This window comes from Centroberyx affinis, unplaced genomic scaffold (genome assembly GCF_046629955.1).
Source record: "Centroberyx affinis isolate AG114_WGS23_722 - 3 ecotype Tasmania unplaced genomic scaffold, CSIRO-AGI_Caff_v1 ptg001882l_1, whole genome shotgun sequence".
Taxonomy (NCBI): Eukaryota; Metazoa; Chordata; class Actinopteri; order Beryciformes; family Berycidae; genus Centroberyx; species Centroberyx affinis.
In genome coordinates, this window is record NW_027280254.1 from 497559 (window position 1) to 511709 (window position 14151).

Sequence of the window (14151 nt, forward strand, 5' to 3'; positions counted from 1 at the left end):
AAAAATATGATCAATATCGGCTGGTATGCGTGCGATACATGTCTGAAACTACATTGTGTGTGTGTGTTTCCTGATACATTTCCTAGATCAATAAAAGTCCAGGAGGACAGAGTGCGCTCCTTAAGATTTGGCCACTGACTGCTCTGTTTCTCTGTTGTGTCAGATGTTTCAGGTGGTCCATGCAGAGAAGCCACTGTATGTGCAAGCAGGAAACTGCGTGGAAGCCAGTGAGTGGATGGAGGTCCTGAGCCAGGTCAGTCGCTGTAATGAGGGTCGGCTCGCCAACTTCCATCCGTCAAACTACGGCGCTGGAGCCTGGCAGTGCTGCAAAAGCCTGAGTGACAACGCTCCAGGCTGCAAGCCCTGCACAGCGTGAGTCTCTCTGCGCATCATCATCACCACAAACACAAGAAATTAAGTAACTAGCCCATATTTCAAACTTGTGTATTCTTGCCAATTGTTTGGACCACTCTGCAAACCTCATAATGTCAACTTTTTTAATTGTTCACCAGTCACTGTTTTGAAACCCAGCCACTAGGGGTACATTTTTCACAGAATAGAGCAGCAAACAACCACGCACATTGCGTTATTGCTTAGTCTCAGCCTAGAGATAGGCTAAACATTTTGGTTAGAAAGAGCAGACATAAGAACACACAAATATTCAATAGCAAGTCTCTAAAATGGCAAAGGGAAAATAGCCCAAAGCAAGAAATCTCTACAGCTGCATCATTCAGGTCTGCTGTTTGAGAACAATTGCACAATGCTGTTTGCCCGTGGAAATAAACTGGTCTATTCAAATAACTACAACAAGGAGAAGAGTGTCAAAGCATTGAAGCAGCCTATCTTTTAGCTACAGAATGGGTTGAAGCCCACTGTCTCTGCCCCTGTTATTCTGGACTTTATACAGAAAACTCCATGTTTCAATGAAACCTCCATTTTGATAACAGATGTGCAACTATTTAATCAAAGTACACAGTTACAGAGAGTAAAACTAGAGAGCTCCAGAACCACAGTTGCATTCATCACACACAAAATTGGAGTTAAGACCACACACAAATTTTACTACACTATGGGAATGTGTATGTTTGTTTTTATTATGCTGTCATCAGGCATTTTGGCCAAGCTGTTTCTTGGCTTGTTAAAAAAATGTTTTAGAGTTTGCAACAGCATTTACTATGTATTTTGACTCCTACGAAATACACATCTTAGTCGAATCTTAAATCGAAAACATTTCAACCACATTTCTATATTCTGTCTAGTCACTGCAAATTTGCCATTTATTTTTATATACTTATTTTCAAGGACTTTCCTTTAGACAAAGACAATGCTATAGCGATTTGGCTTGACAGTAAGCTTTGTTCTGTTTTAATACAGAATACATTTAATACATTTAGTAGTTTTAATACATTTAATTTTATTCTAGCCTGCTGTATCTGTCTGTGTATTTGCTGTTACTGTTAGAAAATATACTCAAGCCTCGTAGGATTTCTCTCTTTTAAACAAGAAAATATTATCTTTTTCTCTACTCTCTTCTGTTCACCCCTGGGCATGATTTCGTTACCCTATCTGTTCTCTCCTGTTTCAGCACCATGCTGGTCAACCTACAGCTGGATATAGACTGTGACCGGGAGACGGAGAGAATCTTCTCCCTCCTCTCTTCGAATGATGCCAAGCTCCAGAACATGGAGGGTCAGTGTTTCCCAAAGCCCAAGATGACGTCCTCAAAAGTCTTGTTTTGTCCACAACCCAAAGATATTCAGTTTACTGTCATAGAGGAGTAAAGAAACCAGAAAATATTCACGTTTAAGAAGCTGGAATCAGAGAATTTTGACTTATTTTTCTTAAAAAATTACTCAAACCGATTAATCGATTATCAAAATAGTTGGCGATTAATTTAATAGTTGACAACTAATCGATTAATCGATTAATCGTTGCAGCTCTAACATATATATATATATATATATATATATATAGTCTGTAGGCCAGACAGAATGTGTGGGTTATTGAGGTGATAAAGGTTTGATGGTTGTATTTGTATTCAGAAATCAAAAGAAATGCCCCAAAACTGGCCCAAACCAATGTGTGATCTCCGATAATGATGTATACATGTGTTCACACAGATATGTTCAAGTCCAACTTTTGAAATATACAGCAGCCTGTGTGACTGTGATGCATAATGACGGTGTGTGTGTCCTCTCCCTAGATGCATGTGCCAGTCTGGCCGTGTACCAGGGCCCTCAGCGGGAACAGGACGACTACTCCAAGTTCACCATTCAGGACCCCAAAGAGACCTTTCGCACCCTCAAACAGCTCCGCAACACCATGGAGGACCTACAGAGGCAGCACAACATGCGGAGTGACCCCACAGCGCAGTACGGCAGCCTGTAAGTCCAGATGCACCAGACGCTCAGAGTGAGGTAAACACACACACACACAAAGATACACACCCACCTTGGTTTTCCTTTTTGTTACAGGGACAACCCGATAGTGGGGAAAACCTCTTAACCGGGGCAGGCGGGTCTGGCCTGAGACAGCCACACCAGCAGGTGGCAGTGCACCACGCGCAGCGCCACAGTGACACACCGGCGTCCCACAGGAGCCCCAGGAGTCGCCCCGGAGAGAACGCCCCGCTGTGTGTCCGGGAGAACCGAGAGCAATGCCCCCCCCAACCCCCAGAAGTCATCGCTCCACTGCAGAAGTGGAAGCCTAAGCACAGGAAGTAGAACCATCTCCTGACCCTCTCCAGGATCTCTCGTCGGTCCTCGCATAGAAATGTTTTTGTTTTCCTTTTGCAGAATGTCGCCTCGTCTCCTTCCCTCCCCCTACACACACACCGCAGGTCCCATGTCGAGAGACTGCGCTCTCGTTCCTTGTCTTGATTTGTGTAGTCTCAGTAATGTCTCTACTTCTTTGCCTACAGTTGTGTGAAAAAAAAGACATCATTAGTTGATGTGTGAATAGGCTGCTAAAAATATTTTTATTCACCCAGTTTTATATCAACAACCGTTATGATGCTTTCACAATCTTTTACAGTCTTGCTGTGAGGTCTGTCCTGACAGCAGACATTGATAATCATCATCTTTCTAAGGGATTGTCCTCCCCCCCCCCTCCCCCCCAGACAACTTTATCTTTCTCTACTATTTTTGTGTCCTTCTTCTCCTGAACAAATATAGTACAGTTAAGTAGATAAGAACCGATCTGCCTTACTTTGATGGATGTTTAACAATTTCTTTCACATCCAATGCTGAGGGAATAATGCAGAAGCACTTTAAATATTTGGAGCCTTCCAGATGGAAATGATTAGATACATGGTATCAGCATTCCCCATATTGATCAGTTACATGATCTTGAATACATTCTTGTTTCATTCCTGTACAATAACATTTATAGCCTGTAGATTTTAATAGCTATTTTTCTTAACCAAAGACAATTTCGTAGGTTTGACTTGAAAAAGAATATTAATGTATTTTGAATACAGATGTTTTAAAAATGGAAAGAAATTATATATATTTGGTTTATGTGTACGTTTTTGGTAATATATCCTTAATTTTTAATGGCTAAGACAAGTAGATTGCATCTGGTCAGTTCTGGACCCTGATAGCACGTGATTGTGGTCTATAATTGTATTTCCACGTGAATGTGATTAGTGGTATTGGTACGGTGTGCATCATATCCATGGTGTCGCGTTGACGCCATAATTATCTATAATGACATATGTGAGTAATTTACAGATAGGGGAACTGGTCAGAATGCCGCATGTCCCTTCTCACCTCTGAAATCAGTCCAGACAATCACAGCCCCAAGATAGCACACATCATGCCCTTTGTTTTGTTTTTTAAAGCCAGCAGCACTCCATAGCTACCTGCGGAAGCACTACTCCTACATTAGCTCCAGTCTAGAGAATGCATGTGTAGCGTGGCGATCTTTTGCTAGGAATTAAGTCACAGTAATGTTGTTTTTACTTTCCTGCACTGCAACATGCTCCGCTGCCCGGTCAGTCAAGTTTTTCCGACAAGATAAAGAATCCGGCCAGTGCCACTAACAGAAATCCCTGGTGGACGCACAACCTCACACTCTTGACATGTCCCACATTGTAGAGTAATCTTTGCCCTAGGAATCAAATCACTAAAGACCACACTGAGGAACAATAAGGCTTTTGTTTGAATTTGGTTTTGTGACTAGAGGACTTTGTCTCCGTAGTCATGCCCATTTCCCCTCATAATGTTTTATCACGTCTGCCCATTTGAAAGATGAAGTGTTTAAAAGATACAAAATAAACTTGAATTTAGATTAATGACAAAAGTTGAACATTTAATGCTGATAATACAGGGTTAACAATGTATTTTTATTTTCTTTTTTGCTTGTGGAAATATTTGTTTTCAGAAGTCTTGTCTTTGGTCCGTCATATATTTCTAACATGCATGTCCTGTATATTTAACAGTATATTTTTCTAGAAAAATGTTTTTGTATCTTTTTTTTTTAACACTGTGATTTAATGACTTGCTATACTGTGTTGATTTATCAGCGGTACCTTGTTCTTGTCTTCAGTGCTACTTTGAGGCTGGCTGCTTTTTTCCGTGTCCCAGAGCGTTACCTTGCATTATGTGGTAGTGTGCTGCCGAGTCTACATTTGTTGATAGCTGATGCAGTGTTACTGATGTGAATATTGTCTGTAATGTCCCACTGAGCTGTGGCTGGCAGCGAATATGTTTACATGCAGGCTACAACTGGATGAGCTGCCTAACCGGAACCAAATTTATTTTTGATCGATCATTGGATGAACTGTGTATATGAGTTTGAAAGTCACTACCACTTTTCAATTGGACTGGGGCCAGATCGCTTACTCCAGACTGATTGAAACCTAATCATGGCTAAAAATGATTAAGCTTGCATGTCGACGTCGTCGCTGGTTTTGCTGAGGGCCAGTAGCCTTGTGGTTCATGTCCTTTGGTAGTGTACTCATTTGTGTATGAAGGTAAATATGTAATGGGTGATTTTTTTTTTTCCTTCACTTCGCCACTTATTGCTTTTATCTGTTTTTGATCATAAGGGAATTTTCTCTGTTTTTCATGTCCACACCTTACATATTGTCCTAATCTGAAAATAATCTTTGTCAGGATATGGATCAGATGCATGTGTGAAAACATGCAGTGGCCTTGAAGTACCTCCCTGGGTTTCATAATGGACTAAGTGCATGAAGATGGCCGCCTTCTTGATTGACATTATTGTTCGCTGCTGGCCACAGTGCAACACGTGCCAAACTTTTCCAAAACAGCAAGGTTGATGAAGAGGAAATGTTGATATTTACGTTGAATTATCAGATGGATAATAACATCAATCAAGGCGGCAGCCATTTTCACACAACTGATGAGTTATTCTGATTCTGATCTTATTGGAGGCCTGGTGTAATGGTCCAGCCAAAAAATGTCAAGGTATTTGCTGACAAGAATAAGATAAAGGCCGGGTTTACACAACAAAATAAATATATTTTCAAGACCTGTAACCCAAGTCTGATTTCAAAACGTGAAAAAAAAAAACACTGAATCTGGTCAAATACAGTTACAAATTGTTTTTTAAAAAACAATCTTCTCTTCCTGCTGACTGATGTCCAACTTTATCCACATCAAGTTGTCAGTCTGCAGGAGTGGTACAAAGCTCTGAGTTCAGCAGACAGGTGCTTTAAACACTTACTGGAATAGTTTGGCCGCTTGTCTGCCAGACCTCAGAAGCTCCTTTCATGAAATCTAAAAGCTTTCCTGTCAACTTCTCCTGTCCAGTGTACAATCAATAGTTGCAGGGAGAGCAGATCTCAAACCTGTGCTCATTTTCTGAATGTCTCCAACACAACTTGAGTACAAGGTCTGTGCTTTTGTTTTTTATTTAAACATTAAATATTTTATTTTCCCTAAATGGTCTTTTATTTGTCTATTGGAAATAATTTACAATAAACACTTTGCCAATGATTCTCCACTTTGTGGATTTTCTATGCATGTGATGAAAGGTAATAACAGAATTTGCTCCAAGCGCAGATGCTTAACAAGCTGATTAGCTTGTTAAGCTGGCTGGCTAGAAACTATAATAACAGCCTAGTTAAAGTCTTAAAAGGGGGCACAGGTTAGAAGGAATTTATGCATATTTGATTGTTGTTGATGCTGGCTGTTGTTTGTATGTTTCCTGATAGTTTGTTTGAAAGTATTTGACCTTAGTTTGACTTTTGTGAGCCAACATAATTAGCATTGGGTTTATAGTTAAAATAAACACAAACAGCATGTGTAGTGTAAGTTGTGAAAAACCTGCTTAATTGTGCTTTTGACCTGCCTGCTATGGGAAAGCTCTGTGAATATACTCGGCGTCGGCGTTTCTTGAGTGAATTGCGTGTCATTCTTGACCATCTTGAAGCTCTGCAGAAGAAATGTGGTGACTCAATGTTGGTTTAAAAATGCAGACACTGACTGACTAAATGTCTGAGAGTAGTGTAGCAGTCAGTGTAGCTGAATCAACCTGACAAAAAAAAAGTCGAACAGTTTAAGGCAGTTCTCATCTTTTATAATGGACAACTGTGACAGATTTTGTGTTTCTGAAAATGACATTATGATGGTCTTGCCCACAGTAAAGTAGCTGTCTCTTGTTCATGATATTGTCTATCTGCAGGACGCAGCAGTAAGCTAATGTACTGATGAGTCGAAACCCACTCTTCTTTAAATTTGGAAACATCCCGGTTCTGGAGCACAAAGAATACGCTTTCAGAAAATAAGGTACAGAGTTACACCTTTTGTCACGGGTTGTGCCTTTTTGTCAGTGAGTTCGTTACTGTTGCTCTCTCCATCTGCCACATGTTGATCTTAAACACTTATCTGACGAAAGCTTTGCGTTGTCCTCATTTGGGTCCACACTTGTGCAAGCAGTGTAAGGGCAGGGCCATTTCTGAATGATGTGTGCATTTATTAGCAGACTATATTTTCAGTTTTAAACAGCAGCCTACATTACATTTCATTACTTGTTAGGTGGAAGCTACACCTATGTAAATATTACTCAGTACAGAATGGAGATACAGGTTCTCAATTTTGTTTTGTTTTAATTATTAAGATTACAGTTCCCCTGTGTGCAGGAGAACTGTAATCAGTCTGGACCCGTTTCATATTACTGGCCAGAATACACATATCAACGCCCTGGCTGTGACTTTCCCCCCCCTTTCATAAAGGCCCCTTCCTGCAGAATGGCGCTGGAGGAGTAGATCCACCCTGCAGTTGCGTATGTCCACATTTTTACAGTCTATGGTAAAGCTATACAGGTAATAAAGCTGTACTACTCCTCCAGCACCAGTTCTCAAGTTGAAGCCAAGTTTTAACTGAGAGGAAGTTTATGTTCGAACTCTGCATGTACAACTGAAAAACTATGTGCAGGCCCTTGAGGGCTTTGAAAATATTTTTAAGTTATTATAGGATACTATTGTAGTTGAGTGATATAGTGTATCTAGCTGGCAATACCATGGCTGCATCAGACAACTTTTCCCTACTTCTTCCATCCCTTCACTCTTCCACTTTTTCAGAGGTAATTTAGAGACAATGAAGATAGGAGGGTAAACTGAAAAAGGTTTGCACTTGGATAAGATGCCAATTGACAGACTTCATACCAATAAAGTCATCTAAAAGGAATCTTTTTTTCAATATGTATACATACAGTATATTGCAATTTAGACCGCAAAGGGTCAGAAAACGTGAACATTTCATATGTTTCTTGGCCCAGGCAGCATTTCAATGTATCTTGTCGTCCAAAGATTAGAAGAGACTATATCAACCAACCTCCATTTGCGATGGGCTCAAATTAGTACTGTAACTTGCTATTATTACTGTTACCTTAAAGGATCATAAAGCCAATATTTACTTATTGGCTTTCTCCAGTAGCTAGTGATGACTTCCAACAAGTCAGTTCCCTCCATTCTCTTCCCAGGTACATTGAATTGAAAATGATTTTTGGTGTTATTCCCAATGTTTACAAAAAACTCTTCAGAGATTGAAGATAAAGTCTGCCATTGTAGCAATGAAGTTGTCCCTCTTAAATGGAACATTTGCTTGGAAATTGCCCACAGGCCTAAACTGAAGACTTGGGAGGCTTTGAATATGCTTTGAAATGCAACGAAGCTTACGCAAGGAACAAGATGAGCATGAAGAGATGAAGAAAACAGTCGTGCTAGAGCTTTTTAGGTTCTCAGGGGGTTGGCATTATTGGAGTGGCACAGAGCAACAGTGGGTGGGTTGACTGTCCACACATCAGTAGAGTTTCCGTGGTCGCTCGGCTCTATAGAAAACAAATGGACTTCCAGAGACTTGCTGATCATGTTGTTCGTAGTCTGAACGCACAGACAGAGCCCAGCTGCTACTGAGGTGCTCTGTCCCAAGCACCTAATAAACTACATACAGTCTGCTACCCTATGTAGGATAATTTTATCTCTCACCTTCCTTGAAATTTGAATGAGCTCTGGAGGGAGGCCACAAGGAAGGCAGAAGACAGAGACTAAGACAGAGTGAGAGAAAATAGGATGCAAGAGGGAAATATTTATATACTCAGCGAGAGCATAAATTGCCGGTCTCTGGAGGAGGGAGTAGACAGTGGTGTGGAGATTTCTCATAATTTGATGCTTGTTTATCTAATCCACATCCAAGGATAAACAGGGCCACTTTCCCAAACTGTCTGGGGTAAGTCCTCTCCCACCCAATGATTTTTTACTCACCATGATAACCATGACACAGTCTAAATGTTGTGTACATAGCCATAGGATATTTCTCTGTGAAAGGCTCGACTCTCACTACAACTGCCAGGCTTATTAACCTGTTGAGGAAACTGAATTTGCAAGCTCACATTTTATGATATGCAGAATGAACTGTGATCTTGTCAGTTACATTTTGCACCTCGGGATTTGTAGACTTGCAAATCCAACTGGCTTGCAATATGTTAACAACATAAGATACAACCTTTGAGAAGTTTCATTCTGGGTTTAGAGCCGGGTCTCCTAAAGGCGATGAATGACTTGCTTTTAGCGGCTGATGTAGGTAAATCCTCTGGTTTTGTTTTGCTAGATGTTAGTGTAGGTTTTGATACAGTTGATCACTCTCTCCTACTTCAGTATCTCAAACACCTCTAGCATCTCTGGTACTAGTCTAGGCTGGTTTTCCTGCTATCTGTAGGACAGAACTTTATCTGGTGCTACTGAGGAGTGCAGGTCATCATTGTCAAAGGTTACCTGTGGTGTCCCACAAGGGTCTATTCTAGGTCCAGTTCTTTTCTCCATATATATGCTACCATTGGGTCATATAATTTGCAAACATCATATTAGTTTCCATTGTTATGCCGATGATACCCAGCTGTACCTATCAGTCAACGTGAGAAGTGATATCAAGCAGTTGGCCGCTTCACACCACTATACATGACAAAATTCAAAGCTGAATGTCCCTTAATTTTTTACAGTTGAATTCAGATAAGTTTGAAGTTATTATTACTGGGCCCACTACTGTCAAAAGCATAACCATCTTGACCCGCTCTGTGCTAATACTGTATTTAAAGTAGTCATTTTTGCCTCCAAGCTAAGCTTGGCCAAACATTTGTGCAGTCATGTTCTACAAAACTCAAAATGAGAGCTTTTTTCTTTTAATCACCTGGAAAATGCTTTTATTTCATCACACTGACTATTGTAATGCACCTGTCTTACTTAGAATATATCCCAATTACGGGGCGCCCTGGTGGCTCACGGAGTAGGGCGAGTACCATAAGGCTCAGTCCTTCCCGCAGCAACCCGGGTTCGAATCCGGCCCGTGGTCCTTTGCTGCATGTCCTCCCCTCGCTTTCTCTCCCATACCTTCCTGTCTCTCTCTCAAATAAAGCATAAAAAATGCCAAAAAAAAGAATATATCCCGATTACTGTTAGTCCAAAATGCTGCAGCCAGACTCCTAACAGGAATTAAGAAGATATAATGTATTACCCCCATTTTTGCTTTACTTCATTGGCTACCAGTGTGATTTCAGGTTGCTTTAAAAATTTTATTGATTACCTTTAACCTCTTGAGACCCCTACTTTTATTTTGTGTGCATTTTTTTCCCTTGCTATTTGGAACTAGTAGCACCTGATAACTATGGAAACTAAGCAACCATTCCGCCTGCTTTATGACCATGTGAGGCGCTATGGGCCTTACATGGCAGGCTGCAGGCTCCCTGTAGGTGGAGCCTGCAGGTAAAACCAGCCCATACTACCTTATAGGGTTATAAAGCAGGCGGAACCTACAGGGAAAGCTAGCCTATATTGCATTACATGGTCTTAAAGCAGGCGGAGCTTTCCCTGTAGGCAGTGTCAGCTTTATGACCATACAAGGCAATATAGGCTGGCTTTCCCTATAGGCTCCGCCTGCTTTATGACAGTCCGCTGAAGTACTTGTTCAATCCACTCTCTCACTCGCTCGCTCACTCACTCACTCGCTCACTCACTCACTCACTCACTCACTCAATCACCTGCACACCCGCTCACCCACCCACTCACTCACTCACTCACTCACTCACACACTCACTCACTCACCTGCACACCCACTCACCCACTCACTCGCTCACTCGCTCAACCACTCACTCACTCACTCACTCACACACTCACTCACTCACCTGCACACCCGCTCACTCGCTCACCCACTCACTCACTCACTCACACACTCACTCACTCACCTACACACCCGCTCACCCACTCACTCGCTCACCCACTCGCTCACTCACTCACTCGCTCAACCACTCACTCGCTCAACCACTCACTCACTCACTCAGTGGTTGAGTAACCTCTAGTTGACGCTACCGGTCATATTTATAGCAGCAGCAGGGGAAGGACTTAAGACAGAACTGATGATGTCACAATGCCTGTGCATAATTGATTACATTATGACCATGTAATGCAATATAGGCTGGCTTTCCCTGTAGGTTCCGCTTGCTTTATGACCATGTGAGGCACTATGGGCCTTATAGGGCCCTGTAGGTGGAGCCTGCAGGTAAAGCCAGCCTATATTACCTTATATGGTTATAAAGCAGGTGGAACCTACTAGACTAGTACTAGATTACACTAGTACTAGATTTAATTTTAATGTATATCTCCATTGGTGTAAAGTTTTTAGTCTAGGACTATAGGCTTAATTCATGTCTGAGCAACCAGCCCTAAATTGAGGACACTGAATTGGCTACCCTGATCTTGTTGGGCAGGTCGTTCCAGAGCCTTGTCCAAATGTGAAGGATGACGGTGAAGTGTCAGTAAGGCACAGCTCGACACAACCAAGCACAACCCAGCATATAATAGAATCTAAATGGCTTTTCTATAGATTTACACATTTTCTAATATACTTTATGTACACAGGCCCAGACCTCTAATTCTATTGCATCTTCTTTCTCTCCCTCTCCCTCTCCCTCTCTCTATCTCTCTCACACACACACACATGCACGCGCAAATTCGTACACATCTGCCTCAGAAGAAGTCAGGCTCCTGCTATAACCTTGGCTTTGTTACCATTTGTCACTGTCAGGATCCTGATATGTGGCAACATACACACCCACAAACTGTCTTCACTTGCACTTTAAAATAACATTTTTTAAGATCTCTGACCGAAAAATGTTTGTACTGTAGGGGTCTGATTCATACCACAGCATGGAATTTGTTCACATTACACGAGTTCAAAGCAAAGAAAAACACACCCACAAATGGTTACTTACATTTTAATGTGAAATACACAGATAATATTACTGTATGGAGAGAAATGAATGCATTTGATGTATGCTGCTGTGTGGCTGACCCTTGGCGCATATGTGCAGTCCTTTAAGGACAGAAACTTGGAGTTCATCCCTGCAGCTTCCTTCCATGGCTTTGCGTTTGTGGTTTTATTGATGTAACAAGTAATAAGCCATTTTTGGGGAGGCGAGGGGATTGGCTCACCTGCAAAATCTGCTCATGAGTTAATGTGCAAAAATTTGCTTGGGATAATAGGTATTCATCCTAACCCTAGTGATGCTCTGCTGCTGCTCTGCAAGTGAATCATTTTGGAGGATTCTCACAGTGATGTGGACATTTCATGGCCTTCTGTTTCAACCACAAAAATGTTTTTCCCGTTGGACCTTCTGGCTTTTTTTATAGGACTGGTGGTGTCAGTCATTAGAGTCTCAGCACTATTGCACAAATTAGAGTCTAAAGGATTTTAAGCTTGTTGCAAAATGTTCGCAAATGTTTTGAAACGAATGAGTTGTGAATGATCATCTTTGAACTGTGGAATTAATTAGCATAAATAAACACCTATGTGTGAATGTGTAAAAAAGTATGTGTATGAAAGTATGTGTATGAAAGTATGTGTGTGAATGTGTAAAAAAAGTTGCACATAATGTGCAGATAATTTCCGTCTGAGTGCCCTCCTTTTCATTTTTTACTAACTGCCATCATGGTTCAGATTAGAGCCAGATCTTCGTTTTATTTGCACCATAAAAAATAACAATAAAGACAATACAAAACAGAAAACAAAGGACATGTGCAAGGGAGCTTTGAAACCGGGCTTATAAAAATTACCTCACTGAGAAAATAAAATTATATGATGTATACAATGGAAACAACAAGAAACAAAACAACAAGTAAATGGTGTGTGTGTGTGTGTGTGTGTGTGTGTGTGTGTGTGTGTGTGTGTGTGTGTGTGTGTGTTTGTTTGTGTGTGTGAGAATGAGGCTATTGGGTGGCTTGATTCATCAGGCTGGCCACCAATCTGTGCTTGAAATTACTAAAAGAAGAAGAAATGGCTAAGAGATGATGATGTTTTGTCAATATGAAGGTGGGTATTCCAGAGTTAAGAACCTCTGTCATTGGAAATTGGAAATAGAGAAGTGAAATGTGTTAAACCTTTATTATTGAGAAGATTTATTATATCAGGTCTAAGATCAGTTCTTCTGTTTCACTTGCTGATCTGCTTTTCTTTTTGCTGATTTCACTGCAGCACCCTTGGGACTTTGCGACTCACTCTCAAGTCCTCTAGGTTTTCTTCACACTAAATACCTCAGAGGTCCTGGGATCTAAATGCCCAGTCTTACTCTCTATTGTCTTAATAAAACATTTAAAAAAAACTCTGATTCTACTAATGCTACTTATTCTTACTAAAGGCTTAGCTGATGAAGACTGTGATGTACAGTTGGTTTGACAACTGTTGACAAAATGCACTTATTGTAAGTCGCTTTAGACAACAGCTGCTAAATGACGTAATGTAATATAATGTATTGTGGATAGCTCTCCTTTCACTGGTTGCCTGCCTGTCTATTTCAAAAGGTCATGTGTACAGCCTCCACTGAAAAAATCCACCTTGGATCCATCAATCCTTAATAAATCCTAAATAACTATATACCTATTTGAAAGTTACCATGCATCCCCAAAATTTAAGGGAATGCAATATCAAGGCAGAATTTAGAAGGATAGAAAGATCAGTATTCTAACTTCACATAGAGGAGTCTCCTCTCCTCTCCTCTCTTCTGCTGATTTATCTACAATGGTGCAGCTGCAGTCGACTGACTTTACAGAGGTCAAACACAGGGCCTTCAATTGTCACAATAGTCCAGCAATTCTCTATATCAGTGATCGGAAGTGAGAATCCAAGTCTGACAAGTGCTTTACAGGGGACAGTACCTTCTACTTGGCACGGAGTCAGCAATATAGTCAACCCTTTTTGTTTGTTTCCCATCCCTTTGCCGGACCTACCTCACACTCTTTATGTCTTGCCAAATTCTGTGCTATGTTTTTGTTCAGCATTTTATCAAAAAGTGTTAGTTTTCTATGGAAATAATAAAATTGTAATTTCAAATTGATTAATATCAGTGAACTCTTTCTCTCAAAACAAGAAACAAAGAGCCAAGACTAACTCTGTGAGGTCAAGCCACACATTCAGGTGTGAGTCAAAATGTGTGGGTTGATATTAGAGTTTTTATACCTAAACTAGTTTTATTTGATAGTGTTTCTAACCATTCTGCTTGACATTTTTTAGAGATTTACAGACCGTAGCCTACTTTGTGCAAGAGTGGTGCCTCTTTAGCATCAGCGTATCTGGACATGCTGAACATTTTTGCCTCTAGGACCCATAATGCCTGACATAATTTTTTGGCTGCCATTTT

The 14151-nt window shown here is 40.8% G+C and overlaps 1 protein-coding gene across 1 annotated transcript in view; it reads left to right on the forward strand.

The window, feature by feature from the left end:
* Positions 1 to 5953, forward strand: part of rasa2 (RAS p21 protein activator 2) — a 36604-nt gene extending 30651 nt beyond the window's left edge. The window contains exons 21-24 of the mRNA XM_071530109.1: positions 164 to 372; positions 1586 to 1689; positions 2204 to 2384; positions 2475 to 5953. Of these exons, the coding sequence (XP_071386210.1) occupies positions 164 to 372; positions 1586 to 1689; positions 2204 to 2384; positions 2475 to 2505 (525 nt within the window). The 3' untranslated portion in view covers positions 2506 to 5953. The remainder of the gene's footprint in view (positions 1 to 163; positions 373 to 1585; positions 1690 to 2203; positions 2385 to 2474) is intronic.
* The last annotated feature ends 8198 nt before the right edge of the window (positions 5954 to 14151 follow it).